Below are 27,223 nucleotides of genomic sequence, written 5' to 3'. Positions count from 1 at the left end.
AAATAAACTCAAATTTTGCTGACGTTTGTGAAATTTTTACTTGTCAGCCGCGCATCGGTACCACGTTTTTCTTCAGTAATATGAAATTTTAAATCCGCCAATAGGATTTCTTTTTCCCGTAAAACACTAAGGCCATCTATCCGCATCATCAGTAAATCCTATTTCAGTGAGCACAGCTTCCTTGATTAATGAAGGAACTTTCCCTTCACACGGCTGGCCGCATTGCTTAGTTCCATGGCATATTTTTGTTTCTGAGAGGGAGCCACTATAAAGTAAAACAATTCTGACAGTTCTAAGGTTAAGTGTTGTCACACTGCTGTCAGTGCAGAAGATTTCTAAGGCAAAACGCATTAGTATTAGCTGTATAGTTGTAGAAAACGTATTCTACAAACATTTGGCACGTGTTTTTACTGTGAGGAACCAAAAGCGCATGTTGCCATGTGAGTGACCAAGAGCCTATGCCAAGAGCGAACTGCGAAACACAAAACGAACGTAAAAAGCGTCATACAAACTTGAACATTTTGCCGAATGGTAAACAAACATTTTTATGCTCACGAAAATGATCAAAAGAGTGTTGGAACGCATTTGCAACCAACTGTACAAAATGTACCCATTAGTGTCGAAATGCTTTGCATTTCAAATTTTGATTAAAACTTGTGGAAAAAAAATGAAACTAAGCTTTGTCTTGCCTTCCTGTTGGCAAAATTTTGTATAAATCTTGTGCAAAAGAGGTTGAAAACTTAAATTTGTAAAAAATATGACGGCTGTCACCTTTGACACCAAGTGAATTTTTCAGCAGCAACTAATAGATGGCGCTACAATAAAGTAAGCTGTCAAAAAACACTTTTTTTGTTCAATGCGACCAGCCGTGTAAAGGGTACTTCCCTTCACTAATCAAGGAAGCTGTGTCAGTGAGGGTTCGATTTGGCTATATCAGTTCAGGATGCCTGGGCGGCACCAGGGCCTAGGGAATTTCACTTTCATGCTGGACAATTTGCCAAGTTTTTGGCGCGATTTTTGAAACGTAATCGTCACAAAATCAAACAAGTTTGTGGAAAAATATCAAATATTTTATTCGAACATTTACAATAATTGTTTTAGGTACAAAACCAAAAGTTATTTTCATTGCCCGATGTATTTGTCAATACTCTCATACTTCCATTCTGTTTCTTTAAGGTAGTCTAGTTCTTTCCTGAGTGTCTTCACCCTGTGTTGATGCAAATCTTGTAAACTTTGTGTGGCGTTTGTCCTAATAATTTCGTGGTACCAAGTCAGTCTTAAAGTGGATGAAACTGAGGGGCCTTCGGATTTTTCGTCTTGAGATGAAGGAGTTGATAGAATAGCCTTTGGTAGATTTGACCCAGACATCCTTACACCAGGAAAACATTCAATGATAGAATTAGAAAAACAAGTTTTTCATTGAAACATAACCTCTAATGACACTTCTATTTTTAAAAAGATCAATGAAACAGCGTCACCAACCTCAACACACGAAAATATGAATTCGTAAGATATTTATTTGCAATTGCTTTGAAGATATGCATTTATAATTATTCATAATTGTTATGGAAACATAATTAGTGAGAAAACGTGTTTTCTTCTCGATAAAATTTTTGCGAAAAGTGCTGATTTTCGTAAGCGGTGTTGGTGCCCCTGCGCCTGTCATTACAAATTTGGTTAAAATGATTTGCGCCAGTGAGTGAAAAGTTGTAAATTGTGTTGCACGTAGTTGGACCTTGACGCTGTAAAATTCAAAGTTAAAATGAAAACGTAGAGTGGTTTGAAATCAGTTCGGCCGTGTTTCAAGTCGTGTCAAGTCCGTACGAGCATGGAAACGAAAAGCGAAGAATCGGCCCAAAACAGGGTCCTTCTGGAGGAGACCTTCTACGTTTTGACGAAGAAGAATTGCGTGTTTCGGGTCCGCTTGACGAAAGCCGGCCTTTGTCTAGTGAAAGAAAGCGAGAACAACATCAAAGAGCAAGTGATTCCAATCCAAGACATCATAGGCTGCAGGTGTCTCAGGAGCAAGAAACAGTCGAAAAATTGCGCCTGTCAGTCAATTCCGCGCTCTGCCAACCTCAAAGTAGTCGAGGAAAATTCGGGGGATTTGGACGACACGGACGTGAGCGCCTACCTCTACATTTACGCTTATATTTTAGTCAATAACAAGGGCACGAGCAAAAAGAGGGAGCGCACAATTATCACGCTGAGATTTCGGTCGTTTGACAAATACGAAGACAACAACAAGGAAGCGCAGAGGTGGAGGACGATGATCAAGAGGCTGATCAAGGGCGAGAACGTTAGCACGAGTCACATTGCCGATTTTTCCGTTTCAAATAAGTACAAGGAAGACAGGAGGTTGTTGGTGTTGTGCAACCCCAAGAGCGGGCCTGGGAAGGGCAGGATCATTTTTCAACAAAAAGTCGTTCCTATTCTACAGGAGGCGGAAATTCCTTATGATTTACATATCACCAAATATGCTAATTTTGCAAGAGAATTTATCAGGACATGCAATATTTTCCAGTGGAGTGGAATTATTCTGGTAAGTGTGGACTTCCAGGTTGGCAACAGCTGATAACTTTTATCTACTAAAATTTCAAAATTCTCTTGCTTATCATCGACTATCGGATTTTCTTTGTTTTTATTTTTCTTCTATGATACTTTCATAGTACCTATATTTTGTACTGACCCAGATTTCTAAATCTAGAATGACACACACTGAGAATAAAAGATTCAAATCAGATTGTTTCCTAGTTTTAGTTCGTCAGAAATCATGTTTTTGTTGTCACCAATACTCAAGGAAAAAATAAATTTCATCGTGTTCTGGCCTCGGCTTTGACCCTTGCTTGCACATTTTAATTATTTTTGTATCGCTATTTTAAGTGTGTCTTCAAGTATTTCGCTCGACAGATAAAACATAATTTTTTGCATGACTTTAATTTCTATTGTATTCGTGTATCAAAATAATATAGGAGCTAATTAACGTTGGTGTATTGAGAAAATAGATACCTGTTTGTCATCTCAAGGTTGCTAAATTTATTAAAAAATATAAATATTAACTCTGTATGATGAAAACTACATAAAGGATATTGTGTAACACTTGTGACATGTAAAAGCTCGATTTTTATGTAAAGTCCGGACAAATCAATTAATGGTAATTAGTGGTTAAATGAATGAGACTGCAGTTGGAAAAATATAGGATCATTGACCAATACGATGTTCGAGAAAAGTGAAAATTAATTGCTAATGCAAAAAAAATTGTTAGGGTAATAATTATCCCAATTGATTTTTTCCCGGAAATTAAACAGGAGATAAGGAGAATGTAACATGGAAGCAAAATGATTGAGTGTTATTAGGTGAAAGTGGTAATTTAAGTGCATGAGTACTTGATGAACTTTGGATATTTTTGTTTATCCCATTTATTTTGAAATATGAAAAAATATTTGTTTTCTCACTTTTGTCACGATAATAATCGATAATATAATTAACAATTTTCTGTGGAAAATTCAATTCAAATTTGTTAAAATGCAATTGAATTGATTTCAGTTTTTTCATTTTAAGATTTCTGATGTTACCTATTCTAAATCCTCTTAAAACCTGGTTTTAATCTAATGAAAAAGTAAATAGTTAAAAATGATTAGCATTGATTAGACAACAAATTTATTCTCACGAAGAAAATCGGAGAATATTTATCTGGTCCTATTTTTGTATGTATGTACTCCTAAAAATTGATGATCTGATCTGATGTCTCTTCATACACAACGTACCTAGCAAAATTTTCCTCTCAACTTGACTCTCAACTTTCGTTTTCTTAACCTTGCATAATCAGCAGCAAAACCGTTTTTATTACACCGTTATGTATGCATTATTGCATTGCAGGAAATTACTTTTTTTTAATAATAAATGAGCATAAAATATTGCAAAAACATTATTAGAGTATTTCTATAGTTTATGCATTTTTATGCATTAAAGTCTCACGTTTATATGTCAGTTCAACATGACCTTTACTTCTTATAAACACTTGGTGAAAACATCATTAAAATGTCACGATTTCCATATTTCCTCCTTCACATTGTAAATAACCATTGTTTAAGATTTATGTAACATTGGTCATGATCGTTAATAATTGTTTATCCATAGCCAATAATACACCTATTTCTTAAGTTTTGCAGAGTATGAAGTATAAACGACATTTCAAGGTTCAGAATGGTTAAGAAAATGTGGCCTGATTCTTTTCTAAGTTTAGGTATATGATAAAAAATTAAAAAAAAAACATCATTGGTGGTTTGGACAATTATTATTATAAAAATGATTCAACAACTTACTTTTGTGATATGAATAAATCGTAAAGCGTAATGACTTTTACCTCAGGTATAAAAAGGGATATAATATGTCAGCATTATTATCAAACAATTTAAAGACAATTGACACATTTGTTTAGTCTGCGGTCCGGTAACAGGGTTAATCACATGCATTTTTCACTCCAAGGTCACATATTACAGTTTTTTGTAATCATAATTATTGTGAATATGAAAATATACTTTTTAAGTTTATTTAACTGTCCTTAAACAGCTTTATGACATTCTTATAGTGCCTCGCAAAATTATGGAATAATTTTATTTAAACTGAATATATATTTTGTTTTAGTAAAATTGTTCAATTTTCTTTTTAAAACCATTCTCAACAAAATTTAAAATATTTTACCTTTTGGTAACGGGATCTGATAGATCTTTTAAATGCCGAAATGACAATACCAAAATATTCAGTATTAGTAACGATAAACATTCGGATAAGGCAAGTTGAGTTATTTTGACTTCTTTTGGGATCTAGTATCACCCTTTACAATATCTGCCAAACTATCAAATTCACCCGTTCAGTGTTAGGAAAAAGTATTGTATTCTTTGACCAGCTTCTTCATGGGAGAATCCTTCAATAAGAGTCACTATTTGGCCACTTTTGTGGCAGATAAATGACGATTTACATTCATTTATGATGCATTTTATGCAACAATTTTGTGTTTTTTATGTGAAAATTAAAAAAAAATTAAATTGACACCTGTATGATTTTTTTAATTGAATTTTAGTGTTTTTATAATTCTTAGTTCTAGTGGGTAAATTTCACAAAGAAACGATAAGAAATAATACAAAATTTCAAAATGCTATTCTTTACGGACATTTAATATTACATTATGATTTTATTATGAATATGACACATCAATTCAGTGATAAAATTGAGAGAACATTATGCAAGATATTAAAATAATACTGATTGATAATAAAACAGTGCTGTCTCGTTAATTTTATAAGGCTTTTCTTATTTTTTTTGTATACATAATACGCAATTTTGTGTGACTAAATTTATGTTCTTATTTGCGTACAATTTTATCAAATGAAAATATCAGAGGGTGTATACAAATTGACGCATAAGCTCTTCACTACCTACGCTATAGCACACGTTCTAAGAAACTAGAAAAGTAATTCTAAAAAATTCCCCCTCCATTATTCTTAGCAGTACTAAGAAGTTAAATCGAAATTTTTTTCTCTTAATTTTTTAAAATACACTGCTCAACAATTGAAGTGGATATTGAGAGAAATTCTAAATTTTGGTAATTCGTTGTATATTATATAACAAAAAATAATTACAAAAAATAAATTTATACTCGTTCACACTCAAAATTAAAAACTGAAGAAAATTGTCCGTAAAAAACCAGCACTAGAAGTAAAACACAAAATCGAATAAAATGTAACGAAACTTAAAAGTTCTCAAATTTAAATTTTACATCATCCCTACAAAAACCTTGTACCGTGTAGGACCTCTCCTGGCTGTTAGCAGGGCTCTTACTCAATTGGAGAGACTCATTATCAAATTGTTCATAAAATCTTGAGGTATCACTTCCCAAATTCCTTGCAATGCATTAGCCAGCTCTTGTAAAGTGTCAGGAGACTGCTGGAGCTGGTTTAAATGCCTAGACATTTCGGCCCAAACATGTTCGATGCAGTTCATGTCAGGCGAACAGGGTGGCCACTCCATTCGTGTAATGCCATGGTGTCCTATGCGCTCATTCACAAATCTGGCGCGACGAGGGCGGGCATTATCGTCAATAAATACGAATCGTTTGCCTATTGCACCAAAAAATGACACAATTATCGGCTCTATCACTCTGTCTCGATAGCGGACAGAAGTCATTGTTTTATTAATTAAGACCAATAGGTCTGTGCGGCCATTAAAACATATGCCTCCCCATACGCAAACTAACCCGCCACTAAAAAGAGTGGTTGGATTTTCATTATACCGTTGTTCTCTTAGCCAAAATGCTAAAAAGTGTGGAAGGAAAGAGGACAACGGTACAATGCAAATGTGATGGCTTCAACCACTCTTTTTGGTGGCGGATCAGTGCGCGTGTGGAAAGGCATATGTTTTAATGGCCGCACAGACCTATTGGTCTTGATTAATGAAGCAATGACTGCTGAGCGTTCTCGAGATAGAGTAATAGAGCCGATAATTGTACAATTTTTTGGTGCAATAGGCGAAAGATTCGTCTTTATTGATGATAATGCCCGCCCTCATCGCGCCAGAATTTTGAATAAGCGCATAGAACATCATGGCATTACACGAATGGAGTGGCCACCCTGTTCACCTGACATGAACTGCATTGAACATGTTTGGACCGAAATGTCTAGGTGTTTAAACCAGCTCCAGCAGCCTCTTGAAACGTTACAAGAACTGGCTAATGGATTGTAAGAAATTTGGGATCGATACCACAAGATTTTATTAATAATTTAATAATGAGTCTCTTCAATCGAGTAAAAGCCCTGCTAAGAGCCAGGGGAGGACCTACACGGTACTAGGTTTTTGTAGGGACGGTGTAAAATTTGACTTTGAGAACTTTTAAGTTTCGTTAGGTTTTATTCATTTTTTGTTTTACTTCTAGTTCTGGTTTTGCAGGGACAATTTTTTTCAGTTTTTAATTTTGAGTGTGAACGAGTATAAATTTATTTATTGTGACTGTTCTTTGTTATTGAATATACAACGAATTACCAAAATTTAGAATTTCTCTCAATATCCACTTCAATTGTTGAGCAGTGTATTTTTAATCGGTGGTTGAACCAAGAGAGAGACCATGTTCCTCTACTCTTCTACGTCAACGAAACTGAAAATTATTTAAAATAAATCATCTACAGTAATTTTTCGAAATTGTGTTTTTTTTATCATGAATGCTAAAAAATTGATCTGGCAACATAGTAAATTAAGCCATAGTTACAATTGTAATTACTGCACAACAGTTAAAATAGAGGTCTGGCTACGGATATCTAAAACTTAGGATATGAAACGACGTACAAATAAAACGTCCCCGTTCTCGATAGTTCCGTTATTGTCACCAGAGGCACAGTTGTTCCATTACCGTTCAAATTTTCAGAGGAATGAATTTATAAAAATTTTTGTAATTAAATAACGGTTAACACAAGCCGAATAAAAAAATATAGGCAGATAGAGCAGTAAATTCTCAATAGTGGGAGATAAAAATAATGCAAAAATTATATCCTAAACTATATTTAAAAAAAATTCAAACGTTCACCATTTTGCACTCTGCTCCATATTTTTCAAAACGCTGCGAATACGGTTACAGATACAAGAAATATGTTAGGAAGAAAGTTGTAGAGAATTAAATTTCCTTTAAAAAAGTCTGCGAGACTATATCCCTAACTTCAACCATTTAGGCCCCAAAGTCATTCAAAGACGCTCAAGCGACGGATTTCCTTCATTTTGCGGGTGGTCAAGTATTGGAAAGTGAATTTATACTTAAACCGTCGAAGATGGAAATATGATGTCGCGGATTTTTTTGTAGCAAATTTAATTCTCTACAACCTCGTTCCTTACACATTTTTGTATCTTCAACCGTATTCGCTGCGTTTGCAAAAAGATCAGGTGGAACACAAATTGATAATTTTAAGCGATATTTTTTGTGCACTATCGCCTTTTTATCAAAACGCTGTGAATACGACTGAAGATATAAAAAAGTGTAAGGAATTTAAATTTTCTACAAAAGGTCCGCGACCCCATAGTTCTATCTTCAACGGTTTAGGTATAAATTCAGTTCCCAATACTTGAAGGATATTGAAGGAAATCCATCGCTTGAGCGTCTTTAGGGCCTAAACCGTTGAAGATAATGATATGGTTTCCCTGACTTTTTTAAAGGAAATTTAATTCTCTACAACTTTCTTTTAAACATTTTTCTTGTATCTTTTACCGTATTTGCAGCTTTTTGAAAAATACTGGACGAAGCACAAATTTTAAATCTTAAATATTTTTTTTCTCATGTTTCTCATGGAAATTTTAGTCGTCAGATTTTTTCAGTTTGTTGAGAATGCAAAGCTCAACATTTCTGCATTTTTTCCAAAGTAATTAGTGAATTGGTTGAATTTCAATTAATTTAAAACGATTTGTCACCTAGACGTTATAACGTTCGAAGCGCCCTCACTTTACCATGCCGTACTATTTTTTTGGGTACAGAATATAGTCCATTTTTTGAATCTCGTTTCGTCTCCTAAGATAGGGGTACGTCGAATGCACTGAAGTAAATACTGACAATGGTGCCAATTTTAGGCATTTTTTGTTGTTGATAAATTTGTTAAAAATGACGATGAATTTTTTATTACAATATTTACATAAAAAAGATCTGCAGACAAAAAAACAACTCATATTTCCCAATTTCTTCCTGAAACCCGATGACTAAAACGTTTTTTCCAACCACAGGTCGGCGGTGACGGCATCGTCTTCGAAGCAATAAACGGTCTCTTCGAGCGCTGGGACTGGTCCGACGTCGTCAAAACCATTCCAATCGGTGTGATTCCCGGCGGCTCCGGCAACGGCCTAGCCCGCAGCATCGCCTACCACTGCTCGGAGCCCTACCTCCCTTCACCAACCCTACCCTCCGCCCTCGCCGCCGTTCGCAACAACTGCGCCCCCATGGACCTCGTCCGCGTCGAAACAACCTCCCAAATAATGTTCTCGTTCTTATCAGTGGGGTGGGGCTTCCTTTCCGACATCGACATCGAAAGCGAGCGCCTCCGCATGCTAGGGGGGCAACGGTTCACCGTGTGGTCGGTCGCGAGACTCATAGGGCTGCGCAGCTACGGGGGCAAATTATGGTATTTACCGGCGAACGTGCCTTTGGTGCCCACCAGACTCGAAGTGAACACCGGAAGTGCATTAGATCTGCCTGCGGAGGTGCATTTGGAGACTCAGACGGGGCGTCAGCGGTTGGATTCGTGGTACAGTGCGGCGTCGCGACGCAGCGCCTATTTTTCGGCGACGGGGAGCAGTTATCAGTCGACGGCGGATAGTGGCGGTGGGGGCGACCCCTTCGGGGGCGATCCGGACAAGCCACGGATGTATGGCCCCGCCAGCAAGCTCCCTTGTCTCACGCAGCCCCTTGATAAAGGTAATTTTGTTGTTGGCTGTTGTTTGACTTGTCAAGTGCAACACAGGGTGTTCCGTTTAAACTCCACATTAGAAGTATTGGTAGTTGTAATAATGATAGTCATCTGAAAATTTGTATACAACCATAATCTCTTAGGTCCTGCTCAATGAAAATATTTTCAAGATGGTGACACTTCCGGTTATGTCGGAAGTCGCTATCAACTTTCTTATTTCAAATAGAAAGCTATATTTTTTTAATGCGTTTTTGGATTACTGGGGTTATTTTAAGGTAGTTTTCATAAGCCTTCCCACATATTTACGGTTTTTATTTTTTTAATTTGCACCTTTAGTTCAAAAATCGATTAATTTTTAAAAATTTGTAAATACTTTTTAGCTTATTTGAAATAGGAAGCCTAGATATTTCCTTTGGTGTTTTAAAATTTCCAAAAATAAATAAATAAATAACAAACCCCAAATCATCATTATCTTCCAAGTGCAGTTTTTTAGGTACATTATACCATTATTTTCGGTAAGAGATATCAAATTTCTTTCACAAGAGAGATAAAGCTGTCATATTTAGCTGACAAGTGCACTTGTGGGTCAAAATTCTGACTCGAATATAATGATGCATTTCTATCACTTATAATATAATATAATTAAATAATTATAATTAAACCAACATTCAATGAATTTATTTTGTTTTTACAGGACGGACAACACAATTTTGAACAGAGTTTGTCGTTTGTTTATTCAGAAATGTTTTTTATGGCAAACTATGCCAAAAACTATGCAAAAAATAACTGTGGTTAGTAAGAAATTTTCTACAATGTTCAAAAAAAAAACAATATCACAGATTGGTAAAGGGAATGCTATACAGATCGATGCAGAAAAAAAAATTTCCTTCATGTAGTAAAATAAAAATTGAGACATCCCATTTGAAAAAATTATTTTATGGGTACTTAAAGTTATCCAAACTTAAATTTTTTGAGTTTATTAACTTTTTTCCAATCTTGAACACTTTAAAGAATAGATATAGGCTTTCTCTTTTAATTTTCCAAATCTTTAAAACTAAGAGCGTTACCGATTTTTTTAAGTAACAGTGCAAATCCAAAAATTTTCAAAAATCCTAAATATCTCAAAAACGGTTAACGATATAGGGAAAGCTGATAAAAACTCCCCTAAAATAAAAACGCAGTGAAAAACATAGCTTTCCATTTAAAATAAGAAAGTTGATAAATATACGTTGGATATTAGAGACCAATAAATTACACAGGATGTTCCGTCAAAACCGCACATTATAAATAGCTGATAATGATATTTAATTGAAAATTGGTGGGCAGCCAGAATCCGTTAGGCCCTGTTAAATGAAAATATTTTTAACATGGCGGCACTTCCAGTTTTACCGGAAGTCGCTATTAACTTTCTTATTTCAAGAAAAAAGAAATGTTTTTACAGCGTTTGAAAAAATTGTAGAATTTGCCTAATCTTAACCTTAAAATTTTGGAGTTTGTAAATTTTTGTCTCCAATTTTTAACACACCTAAGGAAAGATATAGGTTTTCTCTTTTAATTATCCAAATACGATTTCGAAAACTCTAAAATTGGCAGAATTGTCGATTTTCGAAGTGAAAGGTGCGAATCCAAACATTTTCAAAAAATCCTAAGTATTTCAAAAACGGCTAAATTTAGGCACAAAAAAACTTAATGAAAACTCCCCTAAAATAACGAAATAGAATAACTTGACTAACCCAAAATAGTCGTGTCAAAATAGAAAGTTTACAAAAATTCGCTAGAGCTTATAAATAAATAAAATATCAAAAGTCCCCTTCGATCCCATGTGCTAAAAAAATGTTTAAGGTTAAGGGTCAAAAGTATCCATCTTCGCAATTTTTCTCGGAAAAGGTAAATGTTATTAAATATAGGTCAGCAGCCATTTTAATGGACGGAACACTTTTTGTACAAATTTTTAGATTTTCTTTTTAGTTTTTACGAACAGTATCAGTATCAGTAGAAGTCAGTTTTTCTTTATAATAACTTTACCATTCAAATTGATCGTAACCTACAATTAGAGCCACATTTTTTAAATTTGAAATACGAGCTGGAAAAAGAAATACAATTTGATGATGGACGAGACTCAAAAAAGACCTCACATTTTTATCGTTTAACAAACTTCGATTAATTTAAAAGGATTTAAAAGGCACTATTTACAACAACTATTTTTAAAGTAAAATGTGGAATCTATTGAAAACTTTTGAAACCACAAAACCGGGAAATAAGGCCATGTGTAACTACTTCTAATTAATTTACTTTTTGTTTACATATGACGGACGGGACAAAAAAATCTTGTGTGTGAAAGTAGCTCTAAAAATTTTATTCAAACAGACTTTAATTATTAAATACTTTAACAAGTTTAAAATTAGACAGTGTAAATTAAAAATTCTTGGTTTTGTTTAACAACGTAAGAAATAAGAACATTTGATGTTTGTGATATGGGACCGGACAACAAAAGGTATAAAGATAAGAAAATAATATTACTAATCAGTTTACTTACTGATTTTCATTTTCTAAATTACCAGAAACTAGAAAAATACTCTTCAAAAATTATTCAACAGTTGTAGTGCGTCAGAATTTTATGTTATCGCCTACAAGGCAATGTATGTAAATTTTAGAATCCAGTTTATTTTACTTCAATTTAAATGATTAAACCTCGCTCAAAAACTCTTTTGTCGCAAAATACGTTAAATATAAACCGAATCTGGTATTTTAAAAGATTCTAAAAGTTAAAGAAAGTGTATTTTACATAATATAATATGCATACATTTCATACACTTTTTATATAGTTCTACATAATTTACTATGTCTACCATAAACCAATAAAAACTTCCCCACAAGGCCACAAACACCGTTTCTAACATTATTAACTTGTCACTTCCATCTTTCAATGTTTTTTTTACAAGAATTTAAACGACTTATAAGCCTGATGAAGTTTATTATAATAAACGAAACGTTGGAATTCGTCGTTATATTTAAAACCTGTTAAGGAAGTTGCCCCTATTGTCGTTAAATTTTATTCAATAAATGAAAAATACGCAAAGTAATGAGAAATAAAAAATTATTGAATTATTCGAAAATTATTACTAGTCTTATTAATAAATTAGATTAATACATACTTTATTTCGTGTATCATTTTTAATAAGGCGAAAACTAAAAGATATTTCGAAAAATGATTACATTTTTAAAGTAGTTGATGTACTTATTAAGTTTTTTCGTAAGGTACATACGGACTGTAGAAAAAAGAGTGTAAATTTTCAGATGGTTCTGGATTTCAAATTCGCCGCATTTCATTATTTTATTTCTATGAAATTTCTGAGAAGTACCATTTTTTATCTACTCAGGCCACCAGTAAAACCAAATTTTTCATATACTAACATTGTTCGTTTTTTCTGAAAAGAAGCAGCAAACTTTCAATGCCTACTACGATCCTACATTCATTTATAGACAAATTGTAGTTTTGGCACAAAATACTTGGTTCCAGACTTTTGCCTATCTCTGTATGTAAACCAATACATGTAACCTTAAAAAAATAAAAAGATTAAAAACTTCAAAGGATGTAAGGTCTCTTTAAAAAAACTTTGTAAACAATTGTGTGTGTAGAGTATTGTTATCGAGTTTCTTGACCAATTGTATTTGTTTCTCGTTTAAGTCGTTAATTCAACTGCTTGTGCAGCTAGATGATTAATGTTATTATTCCAGAGACATGGAAGTGCATAGAGGGGCGGTTTGTTATGGTGCACGCCTCCTATCAGACGCATTTGGGGGAGGATTGCCTTTTCGCCCCCGATGCCAAGCTCAACGACGGCACGATTTGGTTGCTGATCGTGCATGGGGGCACCACGAGGACGCAGCTGTTGCATTTTCTGTTGGGGCTGAGCACGGGGGCACATACGTCGATGGTGGGCGAAGGGGGCCCGATTGAGCTGATAGCAGTGAATGCGTTCCGGATAGAGCCGGATATGAACGAACAGGGGTATATGACGGTTGATGGGGAACATGTTGAGTATGGGCCGATTCAAGCTGAGGTTTTTCCGAGTTTGGCGAGAGTTATGGTTCCCTGATCGGAACATTCCTTAGGTACTAATTGTAAAAATAAATCTAGGGTTGTGATTTTATCTACTTTAGAGCCACTCCTTATAAGGCTCGATGGCATTTAATGGTGGTCGTTTTGCCGGCTTTAATCTTGCTGATTTGTTTTTTATTATTATGGAGAGAGAATCACGAGCTCCAGGTATTACATAACAGCTGATCAAACTGGCCTAGCTTTAATACATAGTATTACGGCAGCTTGACTTTAAAAGCCAAGCTATATTAATTGTTATTAATTTTTGTTCACGAGGCAGAAATCTTATTATTCCAGTGATACGAACACCAGTGTAAGGAAAAAACTTTCATAGTTGAGACAAGCGTCTCAGGAGATTTATCTATTGATCTAGTTAGGTAACATTAATGTAATGAATGTTGTTACTTCATTATAAGGAATCACTCATAAATAGGCCATTATTACTGAACGGTTTTAAAATCCAAGATGCCAATACCGTAGTGCTAAAAAATGGTACATTTGTCAAAAGTAGAAATGAGTTTTAATGTTTCTGAGCACACAATGCATATAGTAAAATAGACCTTCCAGAACAAGGCTTTAATCAACATAGCTTTACAGTAAAAATTATTTGTAAACGACTAATTTCATAGTAACAATAAAACAGCAATATATTTTATGATAATTTTATTCAAGGTATATAGTCTTATCTTTAAAAATACCAAGTCAAGTACGTGGTTTACATGAAATGTAATTGGAAGTAGGTACTATTTTATTTGATATTAAGAAAAAAATCCACCAAAGATTTACCGAAAATAATATTAAAAAAATCAACAATTACATATTTTTTAGTTCCGTTCACATTTTTACCATTATTGGAAAACGCTGCGAATACGGTTAAAAATTGAAAGAACATTTTAATTGTAATCAAATTTTAATTCGAGATTAATTTAACATTTTTTGTCAATGCATTTTAAATGGCAACTTAATGTTGAATTAGTTTAATTCTGAATTAAATTTTAATTTCGCTTTCTATAAATCGACCCCCCCCCCCTGAATTAAATTTTCTTTGAAAAAATCCACTATTTTCAATGGTTTACGTTCAAGACATAACAAATGAAACGTTTTTGTTACTAGGCATATTTGATGCCTTCAGACCATCTTTAGATCCTGAACCGTATTGGTAAACGGGGGATCAAACTAAAATGTTTATTTCTTTATTTTTTTATTATTTCTTACTGAAGAGCGAATACGAATATGTGTGTAAGTCGTGGAGGGAGAAACTTGTGGAGAGAAGGTCTGAATTTTCCGTCAAGTGTACAATCAGTGCGCAGGTTTGAAGCTGTGTCTTCAATACCATAGGCGTATCATAGATTCTATACCGTCAAATTATTTGGATTCTTTTTGACTTACAGTTTTGTAATGTATAGTAATTTTAAATAATTGTTAGTACTAACGGTTAGTGTTTTTAAAGAAGTGTATTTTGACAATGGTTAGCTGCAAACTTTAAGTGCCCCCAAAATTAAAATATGTTGACTACACCACTGGTTTGAAATTTCAAGTGGGAAACAAAGTGCGCGTACTTTGAAAAGGGTAATAAAAATTGTTTGTGTAAGGACCACGGTTTCTCGCTTATGTTCCCTCCACAAGTTTCTCCCTCTACGGTGTAAGGTCTATTTGTCCATAATTTTGATCTAGATATTCTGAAAATGTAGATGTAAAACTATTTTTTAATTTGTTTCTCATAAATTTAGGATGGATTGACTTGGTCCTTAAAAAATAATTGGACATAACATTGTATTTGTTTCTTGAGCGATATAAAAAACTCATGTACAGTCTGTTTCAAGTCTTATCGCCGGAGCAACAATAAATCTTTCTAGTCAACTAAAATAGTTATCAATAATACGAGTGCGAAAACACAAGTTTAAAGTTCGAAGGCTGTTGTTATGCAACGAGCGTATGCGAGTTGTATACCTAGACACCCGAGAATTTTAAGAGTTTTCGCACAAGTGTTATTCAATTTTTTTGTTGGAACATTTTAATTTAAACGTGTTTTAAAATAGTGTTTATAATCAATGATTCAGATATTAAAAAGAAGGCTTTAAATGTTACCAATAAAAAATATATTTATAACCGAAATGGTATATTTAATTGGGATACAGTTTGAAGCTCTAGTATTCAACTTTTTAAGGTTCAGTGTGAGATACTATAAACCAATTTTGCAAAAAAAAATCAAGTTATCGGCATGTTGTCTATATGGTAAAATTAGTTGAATTTAGTGGCAATTGCTAAAATATAATTAAGCAAAAGTTGATAGGTTTTGAGTAATTAACATTTTAACGTTACCTAAAGACCTAAAAGTTTAAAAATTTATGGTAGGCTTAGTGGCAACTGGTGATCAGGTCAGAATTCCTTTTTCAATTATTAGGGAATTATCTGTTAGGAATTTACCACAAACCGAGTTAGAAGTAATCCAATTTTTGTATCTTCAATATAAAAACATAATTATTCAAAATCTGACAACTTTTACTTAATTCTATTTTAGCAGGTACCACAAAAATTCAAAGAATTAGGTCTTTTTTGTGTTTCACAGCCAGACTTAAAAATTTGAACAAAATGAAAGCATAGAATTACAGCGTATTTATCTTTTAATCAACATGAAAAAATTATTTTTGGCTCGGCCATAAAACTTGAAGTACACTGTATTTCAATTCTAGTCAGAACTACAATTAATTTTCTGTAGTTCTACGATTACGATGAAAGAAAAAATATGTACTATTTTTATTTTTCGCTTTTTTAAAAACTAACTGTTAAAAAACTCATTTACTACAAAACGCATTGTCAGTCACTGTTACCACCAGTCTTTTTTGTAATTGTGTGCGAGTAACGAGATTTTGAAAATAATTTTTGTACCTGAGGGCCTTCTTGTTGTTAATTAGATTGTTAACTAGTGAAGTGTGACATTGGCTGGTTCATTCGTGCTAAGAGCAATTATCAGTAATGCTCATGTTTGTAGGCAATAATCCTGCAATTCTTTTAATCATGTGACATGTCTTTTAGCTGTATGTTATAGTGAAATAATTACTGTAGGTGAAGGCTGTGAAATATTACAAAACCTTTTTTAAACTTCACCATGTTTGTTATTTATTTGTACACGGATTTTGTTTGCTCAAATTATAAAAAAAAAATGAAATTGTTACAAAATCATGGTATTAAATTAAAACTTATTTCTGTGATTATAATATTGTAAAGCAATATTTAAATAAATAAGATGAGATTACGAAATCTTGACTCCCTGCAATTCCATTAATAGTTTGGACATTTGGTCATCTACAGTCTCTGGCGCCTCCGAATTTAAGGAAAGCTTCATCATTTGGAGATTGTCAACGTTGGTTCCCGGAGTCTGCTGCTTATACACACTTATGAGTATGTCCACAATCTAAAACTCCCACAAATCAAAAAAGCGAAACCAAACACTTAATAACTACCAATTGCAACTCTGTCAGAACTTGCACCATTTCAATTGACCCGTCCCTCCAACTCCGCCGCAAAATGTGCAATTTACTTTCCGCAAGTTGCACAGGGTTTTTCCCATACAAGTCCAATTTTCTCACATCTGCTCCTGCGTTTAATAACAACGAGATTATGGAAAGATTGTGTGTACAGGCTGCTAGGTGAAGCGGGGTGTTGCACAGTTTATCGTTTTGGTTTGGATCAGCGCCCCTTTCTAACAAAAGTTTCACAACGTCTTTGTACCCCTTACTTGCAGCTATGTGAAGGGCGCTCCTTCCGTGCGTATCTGCAGAGTTGGGGCTCGCCCCCAGAGCTAACTGTTTCTCGATGTTTTCGGTGTTGTTGCTAGCAGCAGCAAAAAGAAGACGGGCATCTCGCAAAGTCTTCATTTTGTTTTTCAGGGCGGCATAACTCTGACTTTTCATTAAATTCTTAGCTTTTAATTCCACATGGAGCTTCTTCTTGAACTCCCCTTTCGTCCGGTTCACTTCACTATCACTGTGAGACATTTTTTGGCAAAGAACCTGACATTAAAGTTGCGAAACTTCAACCTACGCAATGTTTATTTATTTATGGCAAAGAGACAACTGCGCAGCCCCCAATTGTCAAATGTCAGGTGGGATTCCCACTGCATCAAACATTCATATTTGAAAAAAGATGATATTTTCCAGTTTGCTATATCCTAATTAACAAGTATTGTACCCTGTGATGTGTTACACAATTCTGGGTGCTCCTAATTAATTACTACCTTGTTTAATTTATATTTTTGTGGCCACTTTTGAAGTATTGCACATTCGAACTTTTGCGGGGAGTATCCGTTGCGTAAACGCCGTAAACGTCAAGTTGAATGTTTAAAGTACAATTTTAAAATAAACTCGAAATTAGTTGCGTGTCTGTTGTGATTACCCGAAGAACCTTTTTATTTATTTTAGTTGTGACCGTAGAATGATATTTGAGATGCAGCCATTTACGACTTTCATGGTAAGTCCCCGCAGTTAACCTCAAAAAACGCCGCTGACACTTGCCCGTTTATTTGAAGAACGTAGAAAGCACCCGCTCCTACATCGACAACCTGTACTCGTCAGATCCTGAGAAATGCCTAAACTCGATAATTTGCATCAAAAACTCCGTTATTGGCTCGAACCGACAAAAAGAGAGCGTGATTGCTCAGGGTATAGTGCCGCGCCTTTTGCAGCTCCTCGAAGATAAAAACACGAAATTGGCTGTAAGGATCGAGGCTGCAGTGACGATCGGGTCGCTGGCCAAGGGAACGACCGAGCATAGCGAGATTCTCATCAATTCTGGCACTGTTGAGCTGCTTTTGGACATCCTGGAGGAGGACGAGCCCCGCTTAGTAGACGCGTGTTTGTGTTGCTTGCGTACTTTGTCTCTGCTGGACTCGGCCACGGCTCAAAATAAGTTCGATGTGAAGCGGTTGCAGAAGTTGTTGACTTTCGCTGGGCCGGGGGAGAGTCTCCAGAGACAGTCTTGTGTGGCGAGTATTCTAGGGTCAGCGTGTAAGACGCCAGTGGAACAAAACGAGTTGTGTAATGTGGGGGCGCCGAACTTGCTCGCGGCGCTCCTGTCAGTGCAAAATAGTTCGGTGAGGATACCCGTCTTGACGTGTTTGGCGGCAATGTGTTGGAACAACCAAAATGTAGCAAATGCTATTGTCAATACGACTTACAAAGATATTAAAGTTCCCAACCATTTGGCGACTTTGATCAGTAGGGATAAACCCATAGAGATGCAGTTGGAGGCCGCCAAATGTCTCACGAATTTACACAGAGCTGGGGCTATCCCAGCCTACGATCCTATAATAACTTACAGAACTCTGCCGTGTCTAGTCCGACTATGTCAGGTTGGTTTTCATGAAGTAAAATTGCTCCGTTTGTAAAGATTTTTCTTAGATTGAACACTCGGAACCACACAGGGCAGCAGCAGCAAACACTTTAGCTTATTTAACAGAAGTCGATAGTGATTTACAGCAAGTCGCTGCAATTAGTAATCAATTAGTCAGTGCTTTAGTACATTTGTTGAGTTGTCGTAGTGTTGTGGCGAGAGAAGCGGCCTTCAGGTATTAATTTTTTATTTTTTGATAATTCGTTCAATAAGTGTTAATTTTTAGAGCGTTTGCTTCTTTGGCAGCGAATGACGAAGACATAAGAAAAAGGATTATCGACACAAAGTGTCTAATGGATAGTGTGTTGGAAGGTTTAGATGATGAAAATGAAAATATTAGGTTAGCAGCTGTACGTTGTCTTCATTCGTTGAGTAGGTCAGTGCAACAGTTGCGTACCACCTTCCAAGATTACTCCGTGTGGCGCCCCCTGATGGCGCTTTTAACAGGTAAGGAGTAGACCCAGCTTTAGGTGTCCCATTTTTGCGAAAAAATGTTAATTTGCTTTTTTTAAAAAGCTGCCATCTGTTTTACTTTTATTACGTACAGAATGACATTGGGGGCATTTCACGCGAAGCCGACAACAAAAAAAAATTGACAATTTGAAATTCGGTTATATTCGGGATAATTGCTCTCCTAGAAAGCATGATTGTAAATACATAATGATTTTTTTGTATGACACTTGTGAAGATATTGACTTCTAAAAATTTGACGAAATATGAGACACAGAGTTTTTGGAAGCTTTTATTCAAAAAACTGACGCATACCAAAATATTTAAAATAGTGCTTTATATAGAAAATTTTCTGTTCTTTTTGGTTTGAAATGAGATTTGGAATTTGAAAGTTTTTTTGTGAAGAAAACCGGAAGTGAAGTTTCAAATCCGAATTTTAGTAACTTGGACCATTTTTTTTTAAATTCACTTTTATTTCAAAAAATAGCTTATAATATCTAGATTTTACACTATAAGTCGTAAAATGGAATCTCTATTTCGTTAGGAGATGCAGTACTTAATGTACGTGATCGGTCGGTTTACGCAAGAAATTACGCGCTTTTGAATACATTAAGTACTATATCTCCTAAAGGAATAGAGAACCCATTTTGCGATTTATAGTGTAAACCCTATTTACTTTAAGCTAATTTTTAAAATAAAAATAATTAAAAAAAATGGCCCAAGTTACTAAAATTCGGATTTGAAACTTCACTTCCGGTTTTCAATACGATAAAAAATTCAAATTTCAAATTTGATTTTAGAGTTAAAAACACTGTAAATTTTGTGTATAAAACACCATTTTAAATATTTTGTTACATATTGTTTAATTAGAATAACAATTTACAAAAACGTTATGCTTAATATTTGGTCAATTTATAGAAGTCAATAACTTTTTAAACAAGTTGCTCACAACAAAAAACCATTACGTACATTCACACCTTTTAAGAGAACAATTGTAACCGAATTTCAGGTTGTCGCATTTTTTTGAGTTGTCCGCTTCACGTGAAATGCCCCATTGATTTTTTATGCAAAACAATATTTTTTTCACTATGTTGACTTCGTTGTTTATGTGAACAAAATAAATTTTAAACATTTGTCTTACTTCATTTACTGTACTGTAGCTGCAAATAACACATTTTATCGCATGTTTCTCTCATGGCATAACATTAGTAACTACTTACACAAATAAAATAATTGTGGGCTCCGATTGCAAGTAGCATCTTTATAAGACGCTTTGTTTAATTCGTTGTGCAAAACAATCTTAAAACAACTAACAGTTCATAATTTGTGAAACTGAATTCTTTGGAGTTCCGTCCTGAAATCTATGCCAAACGCGGTGGCCAAAATCTGCTAAATCAAACAAAAATAAAATGTGACACAAAATTTACACTCCACACATACATTTCCATGTATTTTGGGTTGCATTTTATCGTCGTTAGGGTCGTCAACTTATACGAATCAGTTGGCACATAGAAAATTAATCACACTTATAAATTTTTGAATAAGGCAGTTTAAGGTACTTTTGATCTTTACCTTAAAAGTCTTCAGGTATGTAATATAGTAGATCACCTTGTTGCATTGCTGTATATTTTTTGGCTTACAATTGTTCCGTTTATAAATATAAATCAAAATAATTTTTAATCTTGAAAAGAAGCTTCCACGTCACATTTTATTGTTTTTTCACTGTAAAAGTAGCGAAATAAAAATGTTTCTGGAATCTCCCCATACCACTAAGTGTAAAAAGTTTTAGACCGATTAATTTATTATTAATATATATAATTAATAGAATCAATTTAGATATACCAGGAGCCTAAAGATTGTGATTCTTGGCGTCAGGTTGGCAACAAATTTGAAATATTAACTTGGCAGTTTTGACTATCAAATTTAAATGTAAAAATTTTCTATATTCATTTGTCGTTCACTTCCGATTGAGGATCACTGGCATGGCAGTTAAATGAAAGGTGGCAGGGAGGCCAATAACTCATTGTTGCCAATAGATTTTTTGCCCCAATCTTTAAGTCACCCCGTAGCTTTCTCCACTCATTTCGTATATTTGCACATTTTGTTTCATTTTTAATTTTGTATCCAAAACATTCAAGGTACTTTTCAAGTTATTTTCACCATTTTCTCGCACATAATTTCAGCTCGTATTTAAATTACCATTGTACAGTTTTTTAAGATTCCTTTTTTTACTTTTATAATAATACAACTTAACCAAATATCTAAGTTTTTGGTGAAAAAGAGAAAATATTTTTTTTGGACCGGGATTCTTCAGGGACATAATGGCTTATGTTTAACTGTGACTGTACAGGGTGAGTCAATAGTGATGCAACCAAAAATACTAATTGCTCTTATCACTTGGAGTTTAATTTTTAAAAACATTGTTTTTTTATCTTTTAAATAATAATAGTCCATAATGAAACAAACAAACTTGAAAATACAATACAATCATGAATTAATTTAAAACAATTTTAATATTTACCGATCTGATCTGCTGTAATCAGTATTATTGGTTACATATTAACAAAAATTCAGAATAACCCACTATTGACTCACCCTGTATATGCTAAAACCTTCAGTCGTAATGCCCCCGGTAACCCCTTAAGTTTGGCAAAATCTTTTTGAAATGTCCTGTATTTTGCATTCAATTCATTATTAATCTATGATCGAAACCGAGAACATAACTTTTTTGATACCAGTATACCCTTCGACCATACATCATATAGACTCGCCGTAAAGCGAGTTTGTAGGCTGGTTGTTTGAAGCCAACATGTAATGGTGAGAGGAGTGAGGGGCAAGAGGAAGCTTACTCCTTTTTCAATGGCAGCTCGTAGTCAAGGGGCAAACAAGTGAAAAAACATTATAAGTCTCAGAAATAATTTCAAGTTTTCGAGATTCAAAAAAAATGCATTAGTTAAAGTACTTCTAATTCTATCTTATGACATGTCGTCAGAGTTGTGATATTCAAAAATATTCAGTATCAAAGCGGAAAATCAGAATACGTTACGACGCCACTGGTGTGTTCACATATTTAGGTTAACACATGTATTTTCTTACTTTCGGATGACATAACCGATGAATAAGCCCTTGTGGATACTTTCTCCTGTATATTTCGACGCAAGAACCAGATTTTACCCATTCACAAGTAAATTTAAGCCCAAAATTCACCATTTTTCCCTTTAATCACAATCGTGAAGCATGAAGTTTGACGAATATTAACGAAACACTTGGAAATATTTTGAATGAACCAATCAGAGAAGGGGTACGTAAGGGTCAAATTCGCGTACCAAGCCTCATTTCCCCTTGCCCCACCTGCACATGTTGGCTTCAAAACAAATCTCACCTTGCCCAGTCTACAGCGTGCTCAAAAACTGGCGCACCAACTCAGTGGTGTGTGGTAGAGAAGTGGTTACACATAATGGCAAAAATAGTAAAAAAATTCTTTGTATTAAAGTTATTGATAAATAACTAATTTCAGGTAAATGATATGTAGCAACGTTGTCTAACAGTCATGATCGCAATAGAATTTGAGCAACAATAAAATAAATATATTTTGAAACGGTTTCTTAGGAAATAATTCCCAGTGTTGGCACATCTACACATTGTGATTCTTTGGGTAAATTTTAATTTTTTTTTATTAAAAAAACTGCTAAAATCTGATAGTAAATTTAAAAATAATTATTCATCGTTTTGTTACGGAACGATTACCTGGTATGAAACATAGAAATATAAAAAAATAATGAAAACTAAAGAAGTTAACACAATAAGTTTGTAGCTCCAGATTTTTTTAAATATAACTTTTGGAATTTTTTCAACATTTTTCCCGTAATCTGCACTTGCTTCTCAATAATCTACCACTGAGTTGGTGCGCCAGTTTTTGAGCAGCCTGTATATGATATATGGTCGAAGAGTATACCGAGATTAGTCAAAATAACGATAATCTTGGTATTATTTAAAATTCAAACTTTGACTAAAACTTTTTTTCAATATTCGTTAGTTTTTGGTCAAGACTCACCCTATACAGGATGGTCCGGCCCAGCTCCTGTCTTGTGTAGCTCATTTATTATTAAAGTTGGAGTTTTGTTATTTTGTAAATGGTATTTATATTCTAGGACACATTTCTGGAAATTATTTTTGATTATAGTGTCCCAAAATGGTATGACGTCATAATAAGGTTTTTTTTTTAAATTGCATGCTATTATTTTCTTGTGTTCATTATAAAACCTTTTTAGATTTTTCCATGTCTCTAAAGTTTTTTTTAAATCGGTTTAGGGATTATTAAAAAAAACAAAAAATAGCGGTTTTACATCATTAGTTTTAAAAATTAATAAAAAATAGAAATAGTGATTTTTTGAAGACATTGTTACTATGTAAGTGTTAAACAAGGTCTAACTGACATATTAAGTGGCTTTGATTGATTTGAATTATTACAGTGTGTTTACAATTTATTTCTAATATTTTTTTATTTTTAAAGCTTTTTATTTTGCTTATTTTAATTGGCAACCCCTGTTTATTTTTATACCATTCGATGGGGAATTAGAAAATGAACATTTTTTTTATTACAACCCTAACGTAAATCTTAACACATTCGGAGTTATTTGCCAAAAACCTTAACCATGTTCTACTTTTAATCATTAAAGAAATTTGTCATTAACAGAATGAGTTTTTAGCAAATAACTTTGAATATGTGAAGATTTGCAATAGGATTGTTATAACAAAAAATGTTTGTTTTTTAATTCTGGATCGATTACCATAAAAGTAAACGGCGTTGAAACCATTTGCGATATGTAATCATTAAAAGTGTCTTAAATTCTTGACAAAACAAGTTTTTATCAAATAACTCCGAATGTGTTAGGATCTATGTTATGGTTGTATTATAATAAGTTGATCGTTTTTTAATTCTGCATCGAGTGATATAAAAAAATAGGGGTTGCCATTTAAAATAAGCAAAATAAAAGGCTCTAAAATTTAAAAAGTTTGGAAATAAATTGTAAACACTGTAGTAATTCAAATCACCCAAACTCACTTATAAGTCTGTTAGACCTTGCTTAACACTTACGTAGTAAAAATGTTTTCAAACAAGCACTGTTTCTATTTTTTATTAATTTTTGAAACTAAAGGTGTAAAACCGATTTTTTTGTTTTTATTTTTTTAAACAGTAATGTCTGAACCGAGTTAAAAAAAATTAGGGACATGTAAGAAGCTAAAAAGGTATCATAATGAGTACAAAAAAATAATAGCTTACCATTAAAAAAGATATTACTATGACGTCATACTTTTTAGGGACACTGTACAGTCAAAAATATTTTCCTGAAATGTGTCCTAGAGTATAAATACCATCTACAAAATATCAAACCTCCAACTTTAATAATAAGTGAGCTATAGAACGCGGTAGCTGAGCTGGACCACCTGTATTTGCTAAATAATAAATTTGTCATTTAATTGTGGCATAATACATATTTTATTTTTAAAGAAATACAAAATAATCATATGGGAAGTAGTTTTTTAGTGCCCAAAATAATAGTTCTTACAACAATGCAGCTTAGTAGATGATCAGTCTGCAGTAAAATGCAAATTAGGTTTTCCTGCGTTTAAGCTGTTTATTGTTCACTTCTTTTCACTTTTAAAAACATCGGAGTTGTATGAAATCCTAATTTGCATTTTAGTGTAGACTGATAATCTTCGCTATTTGGAAGACGGACAGTTTGTGTATAATTTGAGTGTGATTAAAATTATAATTTTATGAATTTATACTTCTTTTTATAAGAACGTTAACATTTACGTAACAATAAATGACCATGCCATAAGAGAAACATTGACATTCAGGTTGCCCTTCGACGGAGTTGCTCACAGCCGCCTCGTCCGCCCTTTGCAACTTCCTCCTGGAATTCTCCCCCGCCAAAGAGCCCATGATCCAGCAAGGCGTCGTGCAGTTGTTGGCAACCCTGACCGTCCGTCCCGAGCCATCCCTTCGTCTGAACGGCGTCTGGGCTCTAATGAATCTCGCGTTTCGGGCAGAGCAACGAGTCAAATCCCAAATCTTAACCGCCCTCGGCACCGACCAGATCTTCCGGTTGCTGGGCGACTCGGACACGCGCGTCCTCATGAAGACCTTGGGGCTGTTGCGCAACCTGGTGTCCCCGCGGACGCACACCGACACCATGATGTCGCTGCACGGCCCCCAGGTCATGCAGGGCGTGGTGCTGGTGCTGGAGGGGCCGTATTCCCCCGAAGTGAAGGAGCAGGCGCTGTGCATCCTGGGCAACATCGCCGACGGCGAGAAGGCCAGGGAGCACATAATGTCGAACGAGGACGTACTTAAGAAATTAATCGGCTATATGACGCACCCAGCGCCCTGTTTGCAGCAAGCGTCCGTTTTCTGCATCGATAATTTGTCGAGGTTGGGAGAGCCGGGCTCTGTGGAGAGGCAGAATAAGTTAAAGGAGATGGGAGTTGTTAATATCCTCCAGCAGTTGTTGAGTACTTCTAATACGATGCTGTACAATCGGTGAGTTGGTGGTTGGTTAAGGAGGGCGAGCTGATTTTGCGTTCTGTTCCAGAGTTAAAACGGCGCTCACGCAGTATAATGATGTATGAAGTTTATTTACTGTTTTAAGGATACATGATCCCCCTATCTGATATTAATGTGATGTGTAGACTGACAAGTGTATATTTTGTTTTTTATTATTATTTTATTTGTAATTATTGTAGGATGCTGATTATATGATCCAAGATCTAATTATTATGTTTTACATCCTGGTTAAAAGCACATGACACTTTTTATTCGAGGTCAGTTAGGTACAATTGGAGAAGAGGATGAAAATGACAAATAAAATATTGACTCTGTTAGCATCGGTTTATGAATTTGTAGATAATTGTATAAACTTTACGCTTTTAGTCAACACTTTGGCTTTTGTTATCGATTTTAATTTACAGCATCATTAACAATAAAAGATTATTTATTTCCGTTTGTTTTTGGATTGCATTCTGTATGAATTACCAAAAATAAAGTTACTATTAACATTTCTGTCTTTTATTTTTGTTAAGTTTAATTTTTATTTACAAACAAAATGTATTCGGAAATAAAATTAACTAGACGCCCTCTGGTGATGACTTGAACTATGTTGAAAACAGTAACGAAATTTTCGTAATTCCACATTTAACTGACATTTAACGAATTGTTTAACAATTTTGCGTCTATAGTGTTATATACTTATATTAGAGAGTATCACGTACTTTTGTACGTGGTGGTAAATACTAGTTTTAATCTTGGTCTGCGGTATAATGTGTTAATTGTTGGAATTTGAATGTGGATAAAAAGTGAAAAAAAAATAAAATTTGATTACAAAGTGTTATTAAACAGTTGTCTAATTGCAGACTGTAAATAATGGATCACAGTGATCACAAAGTTGGGCTCAAGAAACCAATAAATTAGTAAAGTGTGTGAATTTTAGGTTAGAATTTTCCACTGACAAACTCATGAAATACTTTGGTAAATCTACAAAACTACAATTAAGATTAACAACTGCTGATACATTTAAGCGTTAAATTATGCCAAAAGGTAGGCTTTTTAATGTCTTTGTAATAATTTTCCAATAAAGAAAGTGAACTAAACAGTCATTCCTTATTCGTGTTTTCCTCGTCATCACTAATTTGTCAACATTTGTTTCTTGCACCAAAGACACAATAGTCATTCCGCATAGGCAATGCAATAATTGGGAAGCCTCAAAATTCGTACAACGCTCAAAATATCCGAATAAACATTTTCCCGCTATTTATGGTTACTGTTTTCGACCTAGTTCAGTGG

General features: G+C 34.3%; 3 protein-coding genes and 1 long non-coding RNA gene across 5 annotated transcripts; 3 read left to right on the top strand and 1 right to left on the bottom strand.

The window, feature by feature from the left end:
• The first annotated feature begins 177 nt into the window (after positions 1 to 177).
• LOC135267918 (uncharacterized) lies at positions 178 to 1,049 on the top strand. Its single transcript, XR_010336318.1, has 2 exons — positions 178 to 531; positions 797 to 1,049. It is a non-coding gene; the product is annotated as an uncharacterized LOC135267918 (long non-coding RNA).
• A 593-nt stretch (positions 1,050 to 1,642) lies between these two features.
• On the top strand, positions 1,643 to 13,906 carry Sk2 (Sphingosine kinase 2). Of its 2 annotated transcripts, XM_064359845.1 has the most exons (4): positions 1,643 to 2,542; positions 8,755 to 9,442; positions 13,173 to 13,550; positions 13,599 to 13,906. In XM_064359845.1, the coding sequence occupies exons 1-3, from the start codon at positions 1,829 to 1,831 to the stop codon at positions 13,532 to 13,534; spliced, it is 1,764 nt and encodes a 587-aa protein (XP_064215915.1). In that variant the 5' UTR covers positions 1,643 to 1,828; the 3' UTR covers positions 13,535 to 13,550; positions 13,599 to 13,906. The 2 variants fall into 2 exon arrangements, with proteins under 2 accessions (XP_064215915.1, XP_970111.2); XM_965018.5 differs by having other exon boundaries at positions 1,644 to 2,542; positions 13,173 to 13,906.
• Positions 13,907 to 16,629: 2,723 nt separating this feature from the next.
• LOC658715 (ankyrin repeat domain-containing protein 54) lies at positions 16,630 to 17,640 on the bottom strand. Its single transcript, XM_965078.4, has 2 exons — positions 17,001 to 17,640; positions 16,630 to 16,951 (listed from the first exon to the last, which is right to left on the bottom strand). The coding sequence occupies exons 1-2, from the start codon at positions 17,532 to 17,534 to the stop codon at positions 16,790 to 16,792; spliced, it is 696 nt and encodes a 231-aa protein (XP_970171.1). The 5' UTR covers positions 17,535 to 17,640; the 3' UTR covers positions 16,630 to 16,789.
• Positions 17,641 to 17,807: 167 nt separating this feature from the next.
• LOC658782 (armadillo repeat-containing protein 8) lies at positions 17,808 to 26,382 on the top strand. Its single transcript, XM_965141.4, has 6 exons — positions 17,808 to 18,006; positions 18,065 to 18,886; positions 18,936 to 19,102; positions 19,154 to 19,374; positions 25,243 to 25,924; positions 25,977 to 26,382. Exons 1-6 carry the CDS (start codon positions 17,971 to 17,973, stop codon positions 26,011 to 26,013), a joined length of 1,965 nt encoding a protein of 654 aa, XP_970234.1. The 5' UTR covers positions 17,808 to 17,970; the 3' UTR covers positions 26,014 to 26,382.
• The last annotated feature ends 841 nt before the right edge of the window (positions 26,383 to 27,223 follow it).

The sequence above is a fragment of the Tribolium castaneum genome, chromosome 1 (assembly GCF_031307605.1).
Source record: "Tribolium castaneum strain GA2 chromosome 1, icTriCast1.1, whole genome shotgun sequence".
In the NCBI taxonomy this organism is placed as follows: Eukaryota; Metazoa; Arthropoda; class Insecta; order Coleoptera; family Tenebrionidae; genus Tribolium; species Tribolium castaneum.
This window is presented reverse-complemented; position numbering and strand designations above follow the sequence as displayed.

Coding starts and splice junctions, on each gene's coding strand:
- Sk2 (XM_064359845.1), top strand. CDS start 1,829: ATGGAAACGAAAAGCGAAGAATCGGCCCAAAACAGGGTCCTTCTGGAG. Junction 2,543..8,754: donor AGTGGAGTGGAATTATTCTG/GTAAGTGTGGAC, acceptor TTCCAACCACAG/GTCGGCGGTGACGGCATCGT. Junction 9,443..13,172: donor CACGCAGCCCCTTGATAAAG/GTAATTTTGTTG, acceptor TTATTATTCCAG/AGACATGGAAGTGCATAGAG.
- LOC658715 (XM_965078.4), bottom strand. CDS start 17,534: ATGTCTCACAGTGATAGTGAAGTGAACCGGACGAAAGGGGAGTTCAAG. Junction 16,952..17,000: donor TTCTGACAGAGTTGCAATTG/GTAGTTATTAAG, acceptor TGGGAGTTTTAG/ATTGTGGACATACTCATAAG.
- LOC658782 (XM_965141.4), top strand. CDS start 17,971: ATGATATTTGAGATGCAGCCATTTACGACTTTCATG. Junction 18,007..18,064: donor AGCCATTTACGACTTTCATG/GTAAGTCCCCGC, acceptor GTTTATTTGAAG/AACGTAGAAAGCACCCGCTC. Junction 19,375..25,242: donor CCTGATGGCGCTTTTAACAG/GTAAGGAGTAGA, acceptor ATTGACATTCAG/GTTGCCCTTCGACGGAGTTG.